This window comes from Coenobita brevimanus, chromosome 56 (genome assembly GCF_032717465.1).
Source record: "Coenobita brevimanus isolate Jiangsu-jjx chromosome 56, ASM3271746v2, whole genome shotgun sequence".
NCBI lineage: Eukaryota > Metazoa > Arthropoda > Malacostraca > Decapoda > Coenobitidae > Coenobita > Coenobita brevimanus.
In genome coordinates, this window is record NC_137009.1 from 26182540 (window position 1) to 26208046 (window position 25507).

The 25507-nt window shown below is 40.4% G+C and overlaps 1 protein-coding gene across 1 annotated transcript in view; it reads right to left on the reverse strand.

The window, feature by feature from the left end:
• Positions 1–477: 477 nt before the first annotated feature.
• Positions 478–25507, reverse strand: part of LOC145401668 (glutamate receptor ionotropic, delta-2-like) — a 44956-nt gene continuing 19926 nt past the window's right edge. The window contains exons 5-9 of the mRNA XM_080273857.1: positions 6904–7082; positions 4646–4804; positions 3024–3272; positions 1124–1291; positions 478–597 (exon numbers count right to left, since the gene is read on the reverse strand). Of these exons, the coding sequence (XP_080129983.1) occupies positions 478–597; positions 1124–1291; positions 3024–3272; positions 4646–4804; positions 6904–7082 (875 nt within the window). The remainder of the gene's footprint in view (positions 598–1123; positions 1292–3023; positions 3273–4645; positions 4805–6903; positions 7083–25507) is intronic.

The window sequence follows — 25507 nt, forward strand, 5'->3', positions numbered from 1 at the left end:
GTATTAAGCGTGCCGCCCTCTGCCTATCGGCTTATAGTTGTGAAGCTCATAGGTCCCTACCCGGAGGTTCCCTACTTTATTAACTTGTGAAAATTCCCAGTTCCGTCCTATAGCGAAGGACATTGGGCTCAAATGGGATATAGGGTTGTTTCCTTTATGTATATGTTTAAAAAATTGCTTGACTAAGTAATTTCATTTCCATTCAGTTTTGAACAGTATTGTATAGATTTATTAAAATTTATAAATTGCTATATTTTAAATTTCTTTTAAACTTTGTATTAAAATGTGATTTGATTGAAACATTCTAAATGTATTTTTTTTTTTACTGTGTTCATAAGTGCTGTACAAAATAACTACTCAGTTTAAAAACAATTTTTAATGAAGTTCATTTTACAGACCTGTGTAATCGTCTAAAGAGAAAGAGACCAGATAAAATAAAAAGTTCATTTTACTAAAGGCATTATACATTGAATATTTTCAGGGCAATGAGGTGTGCGGGGCCAACAGCAGCTCCATAAATAATAGCAACAGCCCGCACCCGTGGCCGAGGAAGAAAAAGAAGAAAGCTCCCTGCAGGTGATTCAAGGTGAACACAACCTGGACAAGAAAAGTGACACATTACAAAGAGAAGGAAACACTAAGGAATCAGAACAGACACGGTTATTTTGGGCATCAGTTCACAACTGCAAAATACTCAGAACGATGACTACCTTAACAGCAGAAGCATTCACTTTCAGGTATCATCCAATAGTAAGGGGAAACTGTTGCAATATTATGAACATCCTGTATGGCGTATGTCACCATTCTGTAAAAAGCATGCTAATTACCATGCCAATTTATGCCGATGTTAGGAGATGATGTGGATCTAATGCCATCTTGGCTGATGCAAAGTATAGTGATTTTTGAAAGGAAAAATGTTGTAGGCTACTCAAACTTTTGTCAGGCAGAAAATTTTCTAGGTTAAGTAAAATAGACTTAAAGCCAGAAAAATATAAAGGTAACAATCTACCCCAAATGGGAATAATCCTCATCTCTGTTTGTCGATCTGCCTCTCTCTCTCTCTCTCTCTCTCTCTCTCTCTCTCTCTCTCTCTCTCTCTCTCTCTCTCCCATCTAAACCTTACAAGCCTGGTGTCCTTCTCAACGGGTGTGTCCTCCTGCTCCTGTGATGACTTCTGGTCCTGGTATTCCTTCACATAAACGGCGTACAGGTCATATAGCCACTTGTTGATTAAGCCAGCCTCCACACACCGCCACATCACCGCGTTGAAGTTCTTCAGATAAGGTGCACCCTGAACCAAACAACATAATAATCTGAAGGATATAAGCCAATGCACAGTTTCTGTGGGCTTTTACAGAGATTTATGTATATCATACAGCTACGTGAATTTAACCATACACACCTAGTAGTTTGAATGATAACTCACATACCACTTCTTTCTGCCTCACCTCCTTCCAGGTGCTGTCAAAACCACCCCACCGTCTTAACCAGACTATACCAAGGAAAGGTCCAGTATCTCTCCTGCCTCCCTTTAAAAAGCATTCACATCAAGCAGCCATTCCTTTTCCAGCCTCTCAGCCAACACGCACTCCGTCCATCACAAAATGCAATAATTACACACAGTAAGAAATACAAAAGCCAAATACTAGTTTTTCAGGTGTTAGACAATAAAGATCCATAGGAAACGGGATCACATCGGGAGTACAATACTCGTACCCACAAGATAGCCAAAGCCCCAAACATTTAAATTTCCTCTGTGTACTTTACCTTCGACTGGTTGCTTTCATTGTCGAATTGTCTCATTCTTGACCCATAACCTTGGAATGACATTTGGCCCAAAGCAGTTTTGAACTGACTGAACTGAGTGTGCCCTGTGGCTTTGGCATTTGGCGTTTCCCTGTGGCGTTGACCCTTTGAAAAAAATTTCTAATAATCGAAGTTCTGTTTCCTTGTGTTTTCCGGAAACCACCCTCAAAGTCTGGTTTAACCTTGTCATGCGTCCTTGGCCTTTAACGTATTGTTCTCAAAGAGAAGAAAACAACCCGTCGTTTAATCCTCAACCCATTCACCAGGTTCGATCGAAATGAGATCAACAGTTTACTAGTTATTTCGTTCACACAACGACACATCAGCCTTTCACATTAGCCTTTGGCTGATTGATATAAAAACCGAATTCTTTCACTCTTCCCTTTCCCTCAGTCCTTCCCCCCACGTTTCATTTTTATAAATTATATAAAAGACGGCTATGCATGGTCAAAGAATGACTTTTCCTCATGACCCTCACCTTTGACCCATTGTCTGACCCTCAACGCTTTTACCATGCTTTGGAAAAACTGGTAAAACCTCTTAGAGTTATTTTGTTCACACACACACACACACACACACACACACACACACACACACACACACACACACACACACACACACACACACACACACACACACACACACACACTGATCATTATGTAACACCTACACTCGCTATGCGAATGCGGATAATAACCTTCCAGAGCGTAGAGGTGCTGCACCTTGGATCTAGTGGGGAGAGCTGATAGTTGCCGAACTCATAGGTCCCTACCTTAGGGTTTCTTTCTTAATGAAGTTTGGAAAGTAACCAAACCGTCGCCTTTGGGCGACACGAGGCTGAAATGGATAATATATTAGAAAGAATTGTATTCATGTTGCCATATAATTGATTCTTTACTCAACTGTCACTGTTATTCGCAATAACTTCACTGACTACCGTACCAGTCAGGGGCCGGCTTAACACTATCATGTTTCCAAAACTAGGCCTTTTTTCACTCCCCTTCGTCCTTGTCATTAAATAATGGAAATCCAGCAACAGCCTCATTTTCATATTTTTTATGGTATATTAGTTCCGTACTTACAACGCTGCAGAATTTATGTACTATAACTGTGCATTTCCTCTCAAGTTTCTATGTCTTTGTCTAACCAGAAAATTAATCTGAAATTACCTGGAGAAGAATGGTAAAAATGACTTGTATTTTTTCTGTTTTACTTACTTTGGGCAAAAACCACGCGGATCCGGTTGGAAAGAACTCCTCCGTGGCCACATATAGATCAGTCTTTCTCCTGGGGTTGCTGTTGTGCATCAACATCTTAAGTATGAGGAAGATGCGGTAGTTGATATAAGAGAAGGTACCCTCCACCACCATGTGCATGCTGTTTTCATCATCGTAGAATTGCATGTCTCTCCACAGCCTTTGATACAGTGGGATGTGAGATGTGGAGAAGAGCTGGTGTTGTGATCCCTAATGGTAAGAACAGCAGATGAAGTTTGAACTGTGTATAATATTTAGTAGCCTTTATCATAATCACTGCAAGGTGTCAGTGAAGTGCTGAATACAATATGATGGAGACAAGAATAAATGATAACAAGATGGTGTAGGGGAGGTGCTCTTGTTATTGTAGCCGCAGACTGTAGGCTGAAGCTGCCCCTCTCCTGCATCCCGCTTTCCTCCTTTCGTATGATTGACAAGGAGTTAAGGGACGTCTATTGGACAACTACAGCATGCGGCTCTATCGGTGCCACAACGTGATGGAGTCCCTTTCCTGCACCAGCGAAGGTGGAGTAGGAGGTAGCATGAATCTAGGCCTCTAGGGGATGTAGTAAAAGAAGGGATGTAGTAAAAGAAAAGATAATATTGTTAGTCATTTATATGGTGTTCTTGTCGTCGTACCATGGCACGTCCCTGTCCACCCTTTGATACACTGGGATGCTGGATGTGGAGAGTTGGTGTTCCGAGTCGTAATGGGAAGAAAGATGGAATATGTTGACAAGTTTTCATCATACTTAGAGAACATGCCCTTATAAAGCTGATTTTAATCTCCTTGTCCTTCTTAGCTGGTAGAATTTGTGATACTTTGAGAGAATAAAAATTGCAAATGAGTTTCTATTACTCTCCACTTACATTCTGAGTACTCTGTACCATATCTGTTCTTTCCTCCCCGTCTCTCTCTCTCTCTCTCTCTCTCTCTCTCACCTACACATTGCACTAAGACCCTTACTTTCGATGAAACTGTGCATAAGTGACTTTTTACCTCCGCCATGGAGGTTATGTTTTACTCTGCGTTGGTTAGTTTGTAGGTTTGTCTGTCTGTGTCTTTTAGCAGGATTGCTCAAAAAGTTATGAACGGGTTTTGATGAAATTCGGTGGATGGGTGTCCCGTGGGCCAAGGAATAAATGATTAAATTTTGGGCTGGATCATGATCTAGATCTAGATCCGAAGTATCCCGCGCAATATCTCCTAAAGTTCTCAATGAATTTCGATTAAATTTTGTGGAAAGGTGGGCCATGGACCAAGAAAGATTTTTTTTTAATCTGGGGGCTGATCCGGATCCGAATCCGGTTCCCATATCCACGGTTCCGAATCCCGACCCTTTTTAATGGCAATGGCATTGGCAGAGGTATGCACACTCTGAGCGATATCTAGTTCCCCTGTGTGTTGGCTGTCTGGCAATCGTATGTATCTAAAAACTCAAGTTTGTCCCAAATAATATCAATTAAATGACTTAGTGTAGATCATGTTATATATTTACAGAAAGTGGATAAAATAAAATCTTATTCCAATGCTGTTCATCCTGTACCTCAAATGTATAAGAGTCTTGGTGGCTAATTCTTACCTTAACTTGATTCACACCATACTTCAAGTTGGACCCAAGGAGCTGCTGAAGCGTGTCTAGCGGTGGGGGAATGAAGGGCACTGCTAACGTGCTAGTGAGGGAGGTCTTGTAGTGGGTCGTCACCAAAAAGACGAACAGGAACCAGAACCCGAGAAACACCTGGGGAAAGATGGCAGCTGCTACATTTTTTTCAAAATGATGCTATTAATATTCATTACCTCTCATTTTTTTTGTACTTATCTTTTGCATTTTTAACATGCAACCAAGTCAGTGTATAAACATGAAATTTGATTGGAACCTTTCTGAGCTAACACTGTAACACAGTGCCTTTTTAAATGCACAAAATATTTTGGTACTGTTATATGACTCCGCGAGAGTCGACATTGAGCAGTTTCAAGTAATACAGAGGAAGGAAAAACAAATGAAAACAAAAAAATAATCCATACACCAGAGTACTGGTGTCCTCCATTCATTAAAAATCTGTAACAGTTGGACTTGGAAAGCTGTATATTGAAGTTTGGGGGGAAACAACTCATGGGAAGCGAGTTCCAAAGAGATGCAATTCGAGGAATAATAGGTTTCTGATAGATGGAAGCTCTGCATTATGGTAGTGTGACATTCCAGCCATGAGTGCTTCCAGATGTCCATGTAGCACAGGGGAAGGTGTGGAGATGTGGCACAATTGAAGCAACCTCGTCTGAGATTTGCCATAAAAGTATCTGTAAACTAATGCAAGGCAGGCAACATTCTTTCTTACTTGTAGGGAAGGTAATTTATTTGCAATAGCAAGGTCCAAGTTTCTTTAAGGCGGTTTTAGTAAGTGATCTGACATGAGAGGTCCAGCTGAGGGCACTGATAAGTGAAACACCAAGAATTTCAATAGTTTTCGAGATTGGAATATTAGTAATACTGAAAGCAGTATAGGAATCTGGCAATATTTGTCTATTAGTAAACTGTATATATTTATTTTTGCTAGCATTAAATGAGACAAGGTTATTCGTCCCAATTCAGTGATCCTAGGTAAATCTTGATTTATGGAGATGGCTGTGCTGAGTTGTAAGTTAGAGATATAACCCGTGGATTGCGCAATTACGTTTTTTTTTATCCCACCCCGTGGTGCTCAAAAAATGAAGAATTTTTTTTTTTTTTAGTTTTTATTATAAACTTCAAGATTAACATCCGGGGCATCATCTGGTAAAAAAAAATCTTTCTCTCTCCATCTTTGCTTAGGGTCATCCGTAAGTTTACATAGGGGAGTAGTGAAAAATATGGGATTTTTTTTTTCTTTGTTTATTATAAACCTGAAGATAAACATATAGGGCATCATCTGGTGAAAAGAAAAAAAATTCTCTCTCCGTCTTTGCGTAGAGCCATGCATAAGTTTGCGAAGGGATGGAGTAATTAGCGGTGATGCATGGCCGGTAGAGCTTGAGCTGTGGCTCACAAAGCAACGCTACCCAGCCTGAGATGTGGCTCGCAATCCATGGGTTAAACTTTGTGGAAGGATGTTAAGTGTGAATGAACTGTGAAGTGTTGAGTCATCTGCATAATAATGAATGGGATTATGGGTGACAGATAAGAGATCATTCATACAAATTAGGTAAAGTGTTGGAGCCAGAACTGATCCCTGTGGCATGCTGTTGTTGACTGAGTGGAAATTGAAATACAAATCTAATTTTATCTTTCTGTTGCTGAGATATGAGGAAATCAGAGGAACACAAAACCTTAGTCTATAGCAAGGGGGTTTGGATCGCAGGGAATGGTGACACACTCTGTCAAATGCTTTAGAAATATCACGATGAATTATCAGCGTAATATTTCCAAACTCCCACAAATATTAATTTCAATGAAGAGTTACCAGAGTAAAGTGTCTATTCCACAGCAAAAATTAGAAAACGGATTACATTAGTAAGTACCTTGGCATCCGGGTGAGGCCCTAAAATCTAAAGTGACAGTTGAAGGTATAACTTTGATACTTTTTTTTTTTTTTTGCTTTCAAAGCCCAGTAGTCCTCCTACGAACTGCACACCTCTACATGTCACCACTTCGGCGCTAACACTCACCGTCCATATTGAATACATGCTAGGGCTGTCTCATACAGGACTGGTGTACTGGTGTATTTTTACAACATGTCACGTGTGTGTGTGTGTGTGTGTGTGTGTGTGTGTGTGTGTGTGTGTGTGTGTGTGTTTTCTGAGTATTGACAAGTGCAAAATAAAAGCATTCAGTGATGAAAAAGTAGTGAGACTCATCCTCACCCTGCCTGCAGAGAGCCAGAGGTAGTTGCAGATGGACTGGCTGAGGAAGGAAGCCAGGATGCGCATGAAAGCGTGTGAATCCAGGAGACGGGAGGAGATGGTGGCTTGAATTTGGTAGAAGGCATGGTAAAGCAGAACCCCACCACACACAGACACCACCACACACACCCACACCTTCACTGAATGGAAAGTGTGAAGAGCTTCTGATGTATATAGATGATCAAAAAAACAACAAGAAAAAGTACAGTAATGAGACTTTAAATTGAACATCGTTACACAAAACTTGCCATATACACCCACATCTTTAGTGCAAGGAAAGTTTATCTGAGTGTATTGTGTAAATGAAGAAGATTATGGTGGCCTGAATGTAGTAGATCCTTACAGAACACAACACCATTGCAGACAGACACCACCCCCACATATTCATACGTTCATTCCGCATGAAGTTGAATAAGATAGTATTCAGGAAAAAAAATTATATACAGTACGTAGATTATTTGCTGCAAAAATCTCTTCATCCCTCAAATACATCACTACACACATTCAACCAGCCACTGCATTTCAGATATATCGAGTTAAATCTGCAATAAAGGAAGTAACTGAGATTAGCTCATGTAAAGGTATTAATATAATGTGGCTCGGATTGAGATTCTGGGACATCTAATGCTTGTACAGGAAATAATCAAATGCATCTCAGTGGCCACTATGGATGATTGTTGCGCTGATCTCATCTCTGCATGGAATATCTTTGTGAGATGTTTTGTATGTATGAACACCAGCTCACTCTTCTTCAAACATCTATTTGTGAAATCCTTCCATCTTTGTCTTGGTCTTTCATAGTACTACGGCCTGATAGATCAAAACAAAGATAGCTGGATAAGATATGTGAATATGTGACCAAAAGATAAGGAATGTCTTAAGGTCACCACTGGAAGCAGGCTGGTTAACCACCCTTATTTTTTTTATTACTGGAAAACAGCAGCTTACCCTCAGGCTCCTATACTCGAAAAAGGGTAATAATATTATAAGCTCGGCAATTATCATCTCCATTGCGCATTTTGTCTCATGTTGAAAAGGTATACTTTGACTAGTGTTGAAACTGGGCATAATTGACTCGTGCTTTAATTATCTGAATTGTTTATTTTGTCAGAGTTGCAGCTACTTGACTCATGCTGGAATACTGTGACTCACTTCGGGATACTTCGATTCACTTTGAAATTATGATGGTAATTTCTCATTTTGACTTACCTGTACTTTGGAAGAAGGAAAAAATTTACTACTTTTGCTTACACTAGAAATTTCTCCATTGATTTCAAGTGGTGTTTCCTACACTCACTGAACACTGTTGAGTCCTACACTGACTTACGCTAGCCCATCCTACACCAATCTGCATTGGAATTACATTCATGGAATTAAATATTGTACACTGTCTTATGCTGGAATATTTACATTAAAGTCCACTTCCTTCTGCCTATGGGTGACTCTACACTGAGTGACAAGCCAAATGGTTTCCTGTACACCAGGAAACCATTTACTATGCTGGGTGGTAACCATATAACCGATTTATGCAGCCTGGTGGTTTAGTGGGTAATAAAGGTACTCAAATTAGATTGAGCTTGTGTAGGTTTATATTCCAGGGGTGCTTGGGGTTTATTACTCATATAATGCCATTCAGGGATAAGTGAGGCTGGTCACTTTCAGCTTAACATCTATGCGCCAGTTGACTTGTACAGCCATTACGATTTTGGGCGCAGAGCATAGCCGGTAGACTTCAATAGCCACAAGCGTCATCCCACCACCCTTTGAACCCACAACCATTTTCTATGACAACCATAGGGTAGGTATGTACCTAAGGTACCCCACTGATGCACTGCTCAGTCTGTACACAGCACTGGTAAAATGTAGAATGAGTTCTTCTCATCTTCCTCGTCCGATTCTGTTCTGCCATGCATGGGGCCGATTGCATCATCAACCCCCACAGAAGGTCTACCCTTACCACCAGGGAAAGAGCTCAGTGACTGAGCAGGTGTGTGGGAAATTGTAAATAGGAAAGAGGTATGCACAAGTGTTGTATTTTTTATACATAAGTGAAATGTAAGAAATAAGTTATATCTAGTAAGAGTTATTAACCCCCAACCCGCGGGTTGTCACTTTCATGATGCTTGTTTCATAAGTACCATAACGCGGGGCGTCAATTTTATGATTCAGGGATTTTTTTAAATTGCCCGGGCTTTCAAGTGCACTCTTGTATCATCTGTTAGTACTGCCAGTGTGTAGCTATAGACAGTGCTGGCAATACCGTTAGTACTCGCATCCAGTGTTACCAATTTAGCCATTTCTCTGTGTTTGCCTTGCCTCCCCACCTCCCCTCCTTTACCCCCTCCCCCGCATAGCTACAGCCAGGCTGCACAACGCAACTCCTGGCCGTTTTTTTCCATTCGCTTTCCATTGAAATGTGCCTTGCATTCTTATACTAAAAATATATATACATAGAAAATGGAAAAGGCTTAATGATATTGCCATTGGCCATGAAGTAGCTAATTTATCACCTGGCAACACCCCATGTGCACTTAGTCGCTAATTTTCCATGTTCATTATCCATTGAAATATCCCTTATGACCTATTCATATACTAAAAATATATATACAGTATATATATAAAGGGAAAAGGGTAAGTGATACTTCCATCGACCTGGAAATAGCTAATTTATTGTGTATTTAGAGCACTGCTATCCCCGCCGGAGGAGCACAGTGCGGTCCAGCCATCCCCGCAGGTAAGGGGTTAAACATGTGTTTTATAGTAAGTTTTACAAGTGCATTAAAATAAGTTTTACTGTTTATGGTTATTTGTGGAACAATGATTGGAAATACCGTGAGTAACCCTACCTGCTACATGAAAGAACCAGGAATGGACAGGCGAGAAACAAAATGACCTAGTTGGCTGTAACTAAATTTTTTTCCCTGGTACCTCAGAAAATAATGATGAATACGTGAGAATTAGTGTATCTGTGATGTGAAGTACAAAAAATTTAAGTTGTGTATAACATTAGTAATATTTTCATGATGTTCCTCGTTAGTACAAATTGGTCACAATTTTAGTACAAGTAAGTACCTCATAACTATACTGCGTGAGACAGCCAGAGCATTTAGTTCTCAAAGTGCAATTACCCCTAATCGTGATGTCAAATGCAAATATAAGTGCCATAGTAGAGGGAATTTATTACAATTTTTGCAAGAAGTGAGTACATGAAATCAGAGTTATTGTTTTCTCACACACCTATTGGGCATAGCGGGCGCTATGAAACGGGCAGAAAACCCTATGGGGAGCCACAAGAACAGGATGATGACTCATCCTTACCACAGTGAGTAAGGAAAAGTCGAAGACTGAGTGTGTCACGACTCTAAAATATCTTAATACATAATTGCTAGTGTAACGGTAGGGATTTTCACTCCCACCACTATTGTTCATCAGTGTAATGTCAGTTATTTAATCTCCCACCGGTTGTTGGTTCTGTTCAACTTACCCATTGATAATACAAATGGTACTCGACTTAGTCTCCCCTCCGTGATTGATAGAAAATTCACTTCAGTAAAACAAAAGGGGGAGGGGTGGTGTTTTGACTTGGTATGATAAAGGTTAATTGTTTAAGATAGTTTTGATAGCGTTTTTAGTTTTTGGCGGAGTCGAGATTAAGTCAGTACCACGTGTGGTCGTCGTTCCCAAAGCGGAAGAATCTTGAATTGGAAGGGGAGTGAGTTAGGCATGAGAGGACATAATTCCCTTGATTGGGTAGAAAAAAAAAATGACATATACTTTACTCTACTTTAATAATTCTATACTGGTTTTCAACCGGCATTTTTAATTACATGACCTTTAGTCATATCGAAAAGGGTTGTAAATTAAAACCAAGGTTTGGGCGACCATCATACAGTATTGTCACCAAGCGAAACAATTGGAATATTCAAGTGGTTTCTGAGGACATCATACCTCACTCTTTATTGTCGGTTATTCTTGGGCTCGTCAATAGCCTCAAGACTGGGACATTTATGGGTTTGGGTTGTCTTTTCGAGCTGGCATAGCCTCGACCCAAGAAAAATAATCACTCGTGTTCTATTTCGTCCGTGTAGTATAACCTTATCATGCAATTCACTATAACTCACAAACACTATCAATTCATAATTATTAATAGTTCATAATCATCATTAATGCATAATCACCAAGAATACATAAGCACTCGGGCTTGCTTAGCCTCGAGGAACAACTCAAAATCACATTTTTGCTCACAACCACTAAGTTCCCTTCAACGCTCCTAATTTTCTAACATATTAATATAAGAGAAAGAAAACAGTTAATGAATTTGAATTTCGCCTTTCAGTTACATGATCACATCACTTTTCAAATTCCTATTCCTTATCTACAAAAAAAGTTCACCTGATAGATCGATAATACCATTTCTATTATATTCAGTTTATAAAATAATTCATGGGTAGTGTAAGTGTGTATGTAAGACGAGTCTATGGGCAATACCATGAGATGGCCTCGTGCACACTCCGACGTCACGGTGTCTGTGGACTGAACCAACGTCTGTTATACACGATGTCTGAGCAGCGAGTGTACGTTAAGCTTTTAACAACATTACTTCATATGGTTCATGCCAAGTAAGGATTAAACAAGAAAAAGGGGGGGGGAAAGGAGGAATGTGGACAGCTCACCTGAACCAACGTCTGTTATACACGATGTCTGAGCAGTGAGTGTAGCATTGTTGGGCACCAAGGGACGCCACTGCTAGATCAAATGAGATTGTGTTTTTGCAATATGGTGGGTTTTAATTCTCTTCACTATATACATAGTAGTGTACACATGACGTTAGGACTTTTGATTGAATTGGGGAAAATTTGGGATTCAATCCTTACTTAATTTAAATACTGAATTTACCACTATCCCGCCTTGAGTTTGGGGTAGCTTATGCCATCTCGTGACGGCTAAGGCAAGCGGGACTATTTGGTCCTCACAAATTACATTATTTTGGCCTCTTTCGACTATCAATCTTACATATTTAGGTTCTAGCAGCTTCATTAGTAAGCATTTCACAACTAGGATACGGAAAGAATTGTATACCCATCATTACTCTGTTTAAGGTTTAAACTTGGCACCCAACAATGACGCATAAACAAAGGGAAAGGCCGCACGCATCTGTGATTCATTACTCTACCAGACAGAGGAATTCCCATAGCTCAACACTCACAATTACATCACCCATGCATAGATACAGAGATGTATACATATAAAAATAAAGTTAACCCTACATCAATCATTAACATATGAACTATTACTTAGGACAGGAATTTATAGACTAGTATTCAGATTACACCCTATCTAACTTAGAAATTACAGTACCTCTAAACACATACATGAATACCAATTTTGTGGCACTACACTAACATCATACATAATTATGTAGTCTAGAGGTTAGGTCATTGTCAAACCTAGGGGCCAAAAGGAAATGACGTTAGCACCTCTCCAGAATGCCTCTCACCAGCGCAATAGCCCACAAACAGAGCCTCGTGACCATAACCACACATAGACACATACACACACAAACGCTTCTAGAACATTTCAACAACAGTATAGCACACGTGACACGGCCCCTGCTAAACGAGAATGTAGGAAGCACAGCTCAAAAAGGGACTGGCCATAGAACCGGCAGGTATTGGAGAGAGTGAATAAGAAGAGGGGTCCAACTAGACTTAGTTAGTATATTAAGTCCCTTGTAATACATACGCTGCTCAGCTTAGACTTTCTCTGAAGATAATAAATCAAGATCAACTCCCTGTATCCATCTTTAACTCCTCCTGCTCTTCAATTGCCAAAATAACTTTAACCAACTCTCAAGACAAACCTATTACAAGATTAAAGAGTTACATATATATAAATGGTGGCTACAAAGTTCCAACATTAAATGGTGGCAGTATCGATCGACTCTTCGTCTACGAAACATCATTTCTACAAAAGCAGGCGAACCTGTAACCAAGGTCAGCTCCAGTTCTACAGCTGATTCTACATTACTAAAATTCTATGATCAAGCAAGCGAGTATACAATAAGAGGAACGAGTCTACGAGTCTACAACCATACAGTAGTAACGACGAGTTATGAGTGAGAATCAACAAGCTCTACGATTAACTACAAATAACAAGTCTACAGGACAACTTTATAATCTTCTTCATGCAACCTCAAGCAGCAGCAAGAAGAATAAAAAACAAAACAAGTAAACGAAAAACAAGAACAAAGCAACAAGCACTAGATCCCCAATGTTCTCTCTCCTACCGCCCCTCGCTGACGCAGAGGTCAAGACACACGGCAAACACCAAAGCCTTATTTATACTGCATCTTACTCACCTTTCCTCACTCAGGCTACTCATCGCTACTCAGTTACTCACCACAGCTACCAGTGTGGGAAGCCGATGTCACCATGTGTATCTGCTGAGACGACGTCGCCAATCAACATGTGACTGACACCAGGCACTTCTCACCCACTACTCGTTACTCGTGATTCACATAGCTCCTACTCATACTCATTTATTTCCACAGTACTGAGTGGGAATTCGACGTTCTATGGTGAGGTTCGCCTGTGACTATGGCTTTAAACCACTACATTCATCAGGCCATGGAATTTCCTGAGTAATATCGTCCATCAACACAGCCCTAGAATTATCGAGAATTCTGCATTTATCTTCCGAGATCGACAGTTGGTTCGACACACCTCTCCGAGTGGTATCTGTATCAAGTGTGCGTAATTACTCATTTCTTCTCAGTGCTTAAATTAGGTACAATCAATGCCTTTACTTACTTTTATATATACACTTATACACTCACTATCTATCATTTATTACAACTCATTTACTCATCTATTTAGTTCGGACATAAACAAAAGACGTATTTCATTACATCATACCTTAGCAACATAATTCCTTTTAGTTGAGTGATATGACAGGAATATTTTCGCCTCCACCCGTGTTAATACCAGATGATACACAATTAGCAGCCACTGCGGATTCACAATTAGGAGAGCACCAGGGCAACACACCCACCCCACAAAATTCACCTTAAACTAAAGATAAAGAAACAAATACCTCAGTTCTAGATGATGATGATGATGATGATTGGCAAACCTTCTCTGATGCAGCGAGTGAGGACTTTGTCTCTGACTTGCATTCCTATGAAAATATACTTAACAGGGTTCATCATTCAGAGAAAATCTATTCCACTATTCCCTCACACAACAATAAACAAGTCCAAGGTAAATTAACAGAGCAACCAGTGATAATGAATACCACAGATCAAGCTCAGATATTCGTTTATCATGAGGATAAAACTGCCTCGAAATTCTCTGGCACAGAAAAAGATCACATTGACGTCATTTCATTGGTCAGTCAGTGCGAACAGATCTTCATTAAAAGACACATTAAAGATGAACAAGAGAAAATTGCTATTTTTTCCTCTTGGATTAGTCAGGAAATATGTCAAGCAGGAGACTTGCTAAGGTCAGATAAGCTCCTCAGAGCTAAGACATATGATAATTTTAAATCTGAATTTTTGAAGAAATTTTCTGGAGGTTTGAACTTCTTGCCGGGTATAATCCCAGAATTACATAAGATTGTAGATCTTGTAAGGGAGCACACTACTAATCATGTGCTCATTGAAATAACTGCTGATGTCTCCACGATCAAAAGAACATTATTAGCTACCTTAGAAAACTCAAACTGGATAACAGGAGATGGACAGATGTCCCAAGACCTCGTTGTGGACATCATTGGTTATGTAGCTGCCTTGTGTAATTTACCTGACAGGACTCTTAAGATCGCCAAGACGATCGCGTACACCCCAGGTATGTGCTTACTAAACTTAATGAACGAGGTAGAGATGCAGTGTAACAAAGCAGGGGTGATCGAACCACAATCACATTCTATTAGAACGAGAGTGCCTGAGACAGTATCAGATGTGAAAACAGCTACAACTACCCCAAACACAGAAAAAAATCAATCGCGACCCGAAAGCAGGCAGAGCAAACAACCAAACGTGTCAAGGCTACAATCACAAACACCAAGCCACAGGCAGTTTTATCAGTTTTTCCCTCCCGTCTCACCAATGATTTGGTTATACCACCTAACTACTATATGAAAGTTACTGCAAAGAGCAAGTTATGGAATAGTACTGTTCTTGTCTTAGAAGAATTATGTAAAGTAAAGGGACTGTCAGTAGAAAACGCATTATGTCAGATGAACAACGAAGGGCAAACTCAGATATTCATAATTATTCACATGAATGGGGAAGTACAGTTGAAAAAGGGGACTTGTATTGTTAATATTGAAAAATGTCCCACCCCTGTGAAGGAAATAGTTATAGCTGGAGTGACAAGTGAGATAAAATCTGCGGATAGAGAACGCATACAAGAGAATCTAATTCACTCAGGTGAATTTGATGAAGATAATGATTTGTTAACCCTGTTGGAAACACACAGGGACACCGTAGCATTACCCGGAGAACAATTAGGGTGTACTAACCTGATTAATCACAAGATTACTGTGCACCCAGATACACCACCAATTTTCATACTGGCCTACTGGATCCCACAATCCCAACTTACACTCACAAACCAGTATGTCAATGAAATGTTAAAACTTGGAATTATTGAGCCATCAGTCTCCCCGTGGAATGCCCCATTATTCTTCGTGCCCAAACGAAATGGAGAAATACGTGCGGTAGTAGATTACCATAAACTAAACAATCACACAATCCCAGACTAATTTCCCATGCTATTGCTAAGCGACATCCAACAGAATATTGGACCAGAAAATAATGTATTTTCCACGATCGATCTGCTAAGTGGTTATTATCAAATTCCTGTAGATCAGGAGTCACATAAATACACTGCCTTTTCCACAAACTGAGGACAGCCCCAGGCACATTCCAGCGTTTTATGAATTAAGTATTGTCCGGAATTTTAGGACAAGGAATATTTACTTATCTTGACCAAGGTCCAAGGAGAGAAGGTCTCTTCGTGCACACATTCTGATGACGTCAGGTGGGAGATAAACGGGCGGCCGAAGGTGACTTCCGTTTTCTTTTAGGGTATACTGCTTTTTTCTGAGGTAATATAATGTTATATAGCTTCTCCCCAAAAACTTTCAGCTGATCATATTATGGTTAAAGTGTTTTCATTGGATAATTAACGTTTCTACTAGTTAATGGGGATGTAACAGTTAACGAGAGAGAGAGAGAGAGAGAGAGAGAGAGAGAGAGAGAGAGAGAGAGAGATGGATTGGAGGAAAAAAAAAATGAAAGCGGTGATTTGGAGTCGGGGAGGAAGAGATGGAGGAAGGGGAAGCGAGAAGGAAAGGAGAAAGGAAGAAATGAAGGAGAAAATGTGGAAGGCAGAGAAGGAGAGCAAGACGGGAGAGAGGGAGAAGCGGTAGGGAGGAACGGGAGAGAAAGAAAAGTGATTGGGCGAGAAGGAAGGGAGATACAGTATTTGCGAATGAAGTAAACGACGTGAGCGAAGAAAGGAAGAGGTAGAAGGTATGGAGAGAGAAGAGAAGAGGAGAAAGAGGTGGAGGAGGGAGCTAGAAAAGTGGAAGAAGAGGAGGGAGGATGAAAAAAAGAGAAAGGGAGTTAGGGATGAAGGAAGAGAGGAGAAGTGGAGATTGAGGAGGAGGAGGGAGAGAGAAAAGTGAGGGAGGAGGAGGAGCAGAAATGAAGAGATGGACTGCAGAATGGGGGAAGAAAGTAGAAGGAGAAGGAGGAGCAGGTGGAAGATTGAGGGAGGTATTATCTGTACTAATGAAAGGAGAGAGAGAGAGAGTATAAAATAATGGTTTTTAGAGGAAGGGAGTGAGGGTATAGCTGAGAGGATAGATAGGCAGATAGGTAATTGACTGAGGGATAGAAAGATTGAGGGAACGGGTGAGGGAAATTGGAGGGAGAGGAAAGTAGGAATAGAAGTGGGAGAGAAGGACAGCTAGTGAAGGGAGGGAGGCAAGAAGAAGGGCAGATGGAGGAAAACCTTGAGGGAAAGTTGGTAGAAGAGAAAGAAAAAATGGAGAACGAGGAAGGAAAAGAAGGGCTGCGGTTGCGGGAGAGTGGAGGGATTCGCTAGAAGGATAGATAGTTGGATGGAAGGAGTGAGGGAGGGAATACTTGGAGGGATGGAGGGAGTGGATGAATGAAAAGAGTTAGGGAGCAGTGAAGGGCGGCAGGGAGTGGAGGAATGGAGAGAATGATGGATGAGTGGAGGGAGAGAGGGTATAACGGAGGGAGGGAGAGAATGCATAGAAGGATGAAGGAATGAAGTTAGGGAGTAATGAAGTGAAGGAATAGTGGAAGGAGGGAGGGAGCAGAGGAAGATTAAGAGTGAGGGTGTGATGGAGGAAAGGAAAGAGAGAATGGAAGAAATAAAAGAAAGGGAGTACTGAAGGAAAAGGAGGGAATAGAGGATGTGAGAGAAAGAAGCAGTAATTGAGGGACGGGTGGACTACTCCGGAGAGATGAGGAAATGGAGAGAGTGAGGAAGAAAGTGAAGAGAGAGAAGAAGGGGAATGAGGGATAGAGCAGCAAAATGTAGACTGCAGACACGGGCTTCCTTTGTGTTAACCAGGTCTTGTCTCTTACACAGCTGGACCCATTTCTTTCTAGTGTCTTCATCTTGAGGGAACCTGAAGAATTTGATGTCACTGTCTTTTCTGCTGACTGAATAGCATCCATATACTGCACAGTTAAGTGGCATCTTTCTGATAACTGTCCTAGTATGAGATAAATATATGGGAACACCGAGCTCTCCACCATTGCGGCCTAGGGAAACTAAGTGACTGAGTGAGTGGAGTGAGTAGCTGTCTCCCACGTGACGTCATGCGCCAACCAGGTTGAATTCTCGCCCGGGCTGGACAGACCTTCTCTCCTTGGACCTTGATCTTGACGATGTTATCTTTGCAACAAAAGATATCACAGAACATCTCCAGAAATTAGACCTACTCTGACAAAATCTTGGTGATGCTGGTTTAAAAATTAAGATTTCTAAATGCAAATTTTGCTTTAAGGAAATAAATTTCTTAGGCCACAAATTAAGTTCTAATGGTATTCACACGACTGATGACAAAATACAGGCAGTGAGAGATTTTCTTGAACCCACTACGAATGACGAAGTTAGACAATTTTTAGGCCTAGCTGGGTACTATAGGTCATTCGTACAACAATTCTCTCATATAGCCTTTCCTCTATTCCAACTACTAAAAAAAGATGCTATATTCCAATGGGAAGAAGAACAAAAACAAGCATTTAACAAATTAAAAATTAAACTAACAAATGCACCTTGTTTGGCATATCCGGATTTCACAAAATCATTTATTATCTGTACAGATGCATCAGTTAAAGGATTAGGGGCTGTACTGATGCAGGAAGATAAAAGAGGACAGAATCAACCAATTGCATTTGCCAGCAGACAAATAAAAGGTGCAGAGAAAAATTATTGCACTACAGACTTAGAGGCACTTGCAGTGGTTTTTGCATTACAAAAGTTTCGAGATTTGGTATATGGTTACGAAATACACTTATTCACGGACCATAAACCGCAAATGGGTATGTTTAAACTCCTCTCTGGGAGGAGAGCAAGATGGAAATGTACAGTCGAAAACTACAATGTACATATTCATTATATACCTGGCAAAATGAATCTAGTAGCCGACGCATTATCTAGGAACCCGAACACAATTCAGGTCACGGCATTAGATCTCAAAGGAGACATCCCAAACCACGATGATATCGCAAAAGCACAAAGACTTGACCCATTATGGTCTAAAGTTACATACATGTTAGAAAGTGGAGATGACATACAATTACCCAAACTACATGTACCACTCGAACAATTCACAATAGTCAATAATACTTTATACAAGATCAACCTAGGACAACCGAAACGTTGAAGAAATAATAACCAATTAGTAGTACCTAATGACATGATACCTCAAGTAATACGAACGATACACGATAGCCCACATGCAGGACATCCTGGAAAGGATAGGACATTCAAACAAGCCCAGTTGTTATATTACTGGCCATCATTACGAAAAGATATAAACAGTCATATAGACAGATGCGAATCATGTGCAAAACACAAAGGATACCCAAGCACACCTGCACCGATGGGTAATTACCCTGTACCACATCAACATCAACCATGGGACCTTGTCGCTGTTGATTTACTCAAGATGCCATTACCATACAATAATAACCAATACCTATTCGTAGCAACGGATCATTTTTTCCCTTATATAATTTTAGCCTCAATTAAAGATAAAACAGCAGAGACAGTAGCAAAGGCAATAACAGGTAATGTAATATGTCGCTCTACTACCCCCAAAGGTACTAATAAGTGATAACGGAGGAGAATTAAATTCTGATATCTTACAAGAAATATGTAAACAATACAATATCAAAAAGGTTAACGTTTCAGCCTATCAACCAGCATCTACTAGATTAGTAGAGAGACAAAAAAAAAGTATTATATGTGCCACGACACGTTCTCAATAAAAAATATGCAAGCTGGGATGATTGGATTCCCAGAGTAGAAGCCTCAATTAATGGATCTATAAATAAATCCATAGGTGACGCACCATATTTCATTATATATTGGACAGATTAAAAACTACAATATGAACTCCTAGAAGGTGACAGTCTGCCCATATACAATTACGATGATTACTCTAAACTCCGTTTACGTGAATTCCAGGACATACACAAAAGGGTAAAAAAAACAATTAACGATTTAAAAAAGTAAGAGACTCGCCTATCAGCTTAGAAGACATTGTTTATGGTATCATTCATACGAGAGACAATAAATTATCCTCAAAAACTTGAGGGCCCATACAGAGTTAGTAGCATAAAAGCAAACAAAGTTTTAATTAGGTCACTTTCAAGTGGCGAAGAGAAACAAGTTCATATTGACCATTTAAAACGAGTTTCAAGGGAACTATCCAATAATTATTCAGCATCGGATACAACCGAACAAGCGAACGTAACTCAAGAAACCAATCAAGAAAACAACAATAATTACAAAAATAAATTAAGGTCATATACCAGGTGCTTGAGGGTGCGAAAGTGGATGTATGTGGACTAACTGAAACAAAATGGAGAGGAGAAAGTGTGAGAGAATGGGAGTATGGATGGATTATATGTGCAGGAGTAGGTGAGAATGAGAGGGTAAAGGAAGGAGTATGTATAGTTGTGAGTAAAAGATGGAAGAAGAGCATAAGATAGTATGGATCAGTTGGGTCAAGGATTGTGTGGGTAAAGTTGAAAGTTGGAATACAAATGTGGGCGATTGTGTGTGTGTATGCGCCAACGCAAGATCGTGCTAGAAGAGTGAGAGAAGAGTTCTGGACAAATGTAGAACTGTGCATGGAAAAGTTTGGAAGGAATGAGAGAGTGTTTTTGATCGGTGATATGAATGGCAAAGTTGGGAATGTGAAGGTGGATGGAATAGCTGGTGAGTGCGGTGTGTCTGCTGAGACAGATGAGAATGGGAGTGCGTTAGTGGACATATGTGCTGGGAGGGGGTTGGTGATAGCCAATACCCTCTTCAGGCATAAAATGATCCACAGGTATATATAGCGAGTGATGAGAAGGGTGGGTGGTGAAATGAATGAAAGGAAGGCAATGATTGATTATGTGTGTGTGGATGAAAGGATGCGAAGATGTGTAATGGATGCAAGAGCTCATAGAGGTTGGGGGAGTGGACTTTCTGACCACTACTTGGTGGTGGCCAGAATTAGAATTCAAGTAAGATGGAGGAATAAAAGAAGGGAAAGACGAGAGGAAGGAGTAGTTGCAAGGAGAGTGGAAAGATTACAAGAGGATGAGAAAAAGCCAGAGTATAAGAGAGAAGTGGAGGAACGATTGGGCAAATGTGAATTGGAGCAGATGAGAGACGTGGAAGGTGTGTGTAGGATATTTACAGAAGAAATATGTGCAGCATGTGATGTGGTGTGTGGAAGGAAGAGAAGACGGAGGGGGGTGCAAGGAACAGCGTGGTGGACTGAAGAGGTGAGACAGGCTGTGGCACAAAAGAAGAAAGCATACAATGAATGGATGAGAAATAGGGGCGTGGAAGAAGTTGAGAGGTGGAAGAGAGAGTTATATGTAGAAAGAAAGAGAGAGGTGAAAGGATTAGTAAGAGAGAGTAAGAAGAGAGTGGATGAGGAATTTGGAAGGAATTTGAGTGTAAAGTGGAGGGACTGTAAGAAAATATTCTGGAAAGAGGTGAAAAGAGTAAGACAGGGTGGAAGTGAAGTTAACAGGGGAGTGAAAGATAAAAATGGTAGATTACTAGTGGAGAAGGGAGAAAAAGTGAGCAGATGGAGAGAACACTTTAAGGAATTGTTGAACATACAGGATGGAAGTAATGCGAGTATAAGTGGCTGGGGAATGGCTGGGAGAAGGAGGGAGGTGAGAAGACAGGAAGAAATCAGTAGGATAGAAGTTGTGGAAGCAATGAAGAAAGTTAAATCGGGGAAAGCCCCAGGAATTGATGGAGTGTGTGGTGAAATGCTGAAGTATGGGGTAGAGATAGTAGTAGAATGGATGTGGAAGTTGTGCAGATTGGCCTGGGAGGAAGGTAGAGTCCCGGAGGATTGGAAGTCAGGTATAATTATTCCCTTGTACAAAGGAAAAGGGGAAAAAGAAGTGTGTGGTAATCACAGGGGTATTTGTCTTCTTAGTATAATAGGAAAAGTGTATGGTACGATAATTATTGACAGAGTTAGAGAAAGAACAGAGAAATTAGTTGGAGAAGAACAGGGAGGGTTTAGGAAGGGAAGAGGTTGTGTAGATCAGATATTCATTCTTAGATCGTTAGTGGAAAAGTTTCTAGAGAAGGGAAAGAAGTTGTATGCGGCTTTCATGGATTTGGAGAAAGCATATGACAGGGTGGATAGACAAGGATTGTGGAAAGTGTTAAGAATATATGGAGTAGATGGGAAGTTGTTGAATGCTGTGAAGAGTATGTACGATCGTGCGAAGGCTGCAGTGCGTGTGGATGGTGAACTAAGTGAATTTTTCTCTTTGAAAGTTGGGTTGAAACAGGGATGTGTCATGTCTCCATGGTTGTTCAATCTGTACATGGATGGGGGTAATAAAAGAGGTACAAGGTAGGGTAGTGGATGTTGGAGTGGCCCTGGTGAGAGAGGATAGTGTTTGGAAACTCCCTGTTCTGTTGTTTGCAGATGATACTGTGTTGTTGAGTGAAGACGAAGGGAGCTGTAAGGTTTGGTGGATGAGTTTGGGAGAGTGTGTAAGAAACGGAATCTAAAGGTGAATGTAGGGAAGAGTAAAGTGATGGTCTTTGAGAGAGGTGAAGTCAGTGAATGTACAGCGAGGTTGGATGGTGAGGAATTGGAAAATGTGAGTACGTTTAAGTACTTGGGTAGTGTGATGAGTAAGGATGGAGGTTTGGAGGGTGAAGTGCTTGAAAGGGTACAGCAGGGAAGAAAGGTTGCTGGTTCTTTGAAAGCAGTGATAAGAAACAGGGAAGTGAGCATGGAAGTGAAAAAGTTACTACATGACAGTATTGTGATACCAACTCTAACGTATGGAAGTGAAGCTTGGACGTTATTGGAAGGACACAAGTCAAGATTGAGAGCAGTGGAAATGAGTTATTTAAGAGGAGCCTGTGGAGTCACATGGAGAGACAGGCTGACGAATGAGAATATAAAGGAGCGTTGTGGTGTGGATGTGGATGTGATAGGAAGCGTTATGAGGAACACACCGAGGTGGTTTGGCCATGTGGAGAGGATGGAGGGTGAAAGACTGACGAAGAGAGTGTATGTGAGTGAGGTGGAGAGGGGAAGAGGGAGGGGGAGGCCGAGGATGAGATGGAGGGATGGGGTGGAGAGGTATATGAGAGAGGGGAGTGTGAGTTGGGAGCAGGGCAGTGAAATGGCGGGGGACAGGGCGACTTGGAGGCGATTTGTTTGTGGCCACCCCAAACGGGATTGAGGCGTCTGGCAATAGATAGATAGATAGATATACCAAACAATGAAACATAGGTGCAACTGTTCCAATAAAATCTACAGTACATCATTTACGAGATTTAAATATCGATTTAAACTCCTTCTATAAATGAAATAACAATCAAGTTATTGTTCTACGTTAGTCAACCGTAACGCACATCATCACTATCATCGACCACAGCAAGACCATATTAGAAAATTAATAGATGTTTTTTTTGGTCGGTAGGTAACGATGAAGGGACTTATGCATTGGATTCTCCTATACATAGCCAGAGAATATGCTCACTTAGACCCCCAACACATAGTACGGCAAGGATGCCTCATAGCTCCAACAGCCACGACGTCAATCGTAAAAGATTTCATGAGTACTGAAATCAGTCTGGATTACTTGTATGCATTACCTTCTTATCTAGAAAACATCGCGAGACCCATGAGAACCCTAGACTTCATGATAGGAGGCTATGTTTCACAAGCACATAACACAAAGGAAGTGGATGAAATAGTGAAGTTAGCGAAATGGAAAATAGAACAGGCTAAGTCAACTATGCTCATCATGATCCAAGATCTCCCATCTCATGGAACGGAGGTATTGAGCGACAAGAACATCACACGTACTCGCCAAAAGCGCGGTTTGTTCGACCTGGGTGGTGCAGTTCTTGGGAACATCTTTGGATTGGCTACAGAGGAAGGCCTTCAAGAAATAAACAACAAATTTAATAAAATAGCTCAGGTACTAACATACCAAGATAATTTCATCGCAGGACATAACTCAGCAATGAAGACAATCGTGAAAAATCTGACAAAGGCGGAAAACATAGCTTTCGAAAGTGCAGATAAAATAAATGACATGGAAGGTAACATAACACTTTTCCAACACTTGTCCATCATCACAGAACACATTGACACAATTCTACTCCAATTAGACAACACTAGAATTCGTTACAGGGCACTTATGCAAGGAATATCGAATGCTGGTGATGGCAAGATCACAATTGAGTTACTTCCAGTTCATGAGCTACGTCAGATAATTAGTCAAGGCATACATAAACATAAATTGAAGCCTTTGTTTCGAAGTACGGAATTCATGCAATATTATCCATATTTAGAAGCAACACTAACACCATTCATAACTGACGACCTGTTCACAGTATACGAAATACACCCCTTTCCTTCTAAGAATAATAACACTTTGGTCATCATCAACATCAACACAGACACCGAACTCATCATGGTCTCCAAGAGATGGAACCCTCACTTTCGCAAGTGAATCAACGATTGAACGAAAGTGCCGCGCATCCTTACATGCTGTTCATCTTTGTCCTGCGTACATTTTCACGTTTCAGCCTACTGAAACAGTCCCTTGTGAAATGGCTATCATAAGAAATCACAATATTCATAATCACTGCAACTTCAATTTTGCTCCTGATAAGCTTGTACACCATCAACGCATCGGACACTCACAGTTTTTTTGTATTTCACTCATAACACATCAGTTTACATAGTCTGTCCAGATATAACACCATCTCATACTTCAGCCTCAGGATTATACATAGACCAGCACCAGACCACTGTGCGGTATTTACACCATCCATGTCCCCTTTATCCACCATCAATCACTATGCCATTCTCAGTCATACACACAAACATTTCCACCCACTGCCTAATATGGACTTAAACATGAGCACAAGTATTAAGTTCACTTCACCAAGTTTGAAACTATGCAACTGATCAATGAAACAATGAAGCCCTGGGAAGATTTGAGTTTGAGTATGTTCAACCCATATTATGTGTATAGCTCAGCACCTACTGTCTTTATAATCTTCCGTATTTTATTTGCAGTAGTGTTGTTCGCAATGTGCAGATTACATGCAAGAATTGCAAATTTGGAGTCAGTAGTTAGTGAGGGTAGAGTAAGCATTCACGATAACCCCCCTGAATGAAGTGTACATATTTTGTAAGTAGTATCAATTTTATATAAAAAAGAAGAAGAAGAAGAATGACACATGATATAGAAGTATACCAGAATCATTATCTCTATATGAAATATTAATAGCTCTCACCATAATCTTAACTATGAACTATTTTTTTTGCATATATACATTTTACTATTACACATACAGATCTTACAAAATGTCATACAATAACCAATTTAACCATACTGCATTTATTCAAGTATGTATACAACTTGTTTAAAATGTAATATTACTGGATCATTGCAATATTACTGTACCATGAATATTATATCTGTACAGTATTATAATTAATATTATGCATTAAGAGTGAAGAAGAAGAATATTATGTATTAATAGATTAGCATATGCCAATGATAATTGCTGTCGGAGGACCGCCAGCTGCGTAACCGAGCGATGTCACGACTCTAAAATATCTTAATACATAATAGCTAGCAACATACGTATATAGTCTAGAGGTTAGGTCAATGTCAAACCTAGGGGCCAAAAGGAAATGACGTTAGCACCTCTCCAGAATGCCTCTCACCAGCACAATAGCCCAAAAACAGAGCCTCGTGACCATACACACACATAGACAC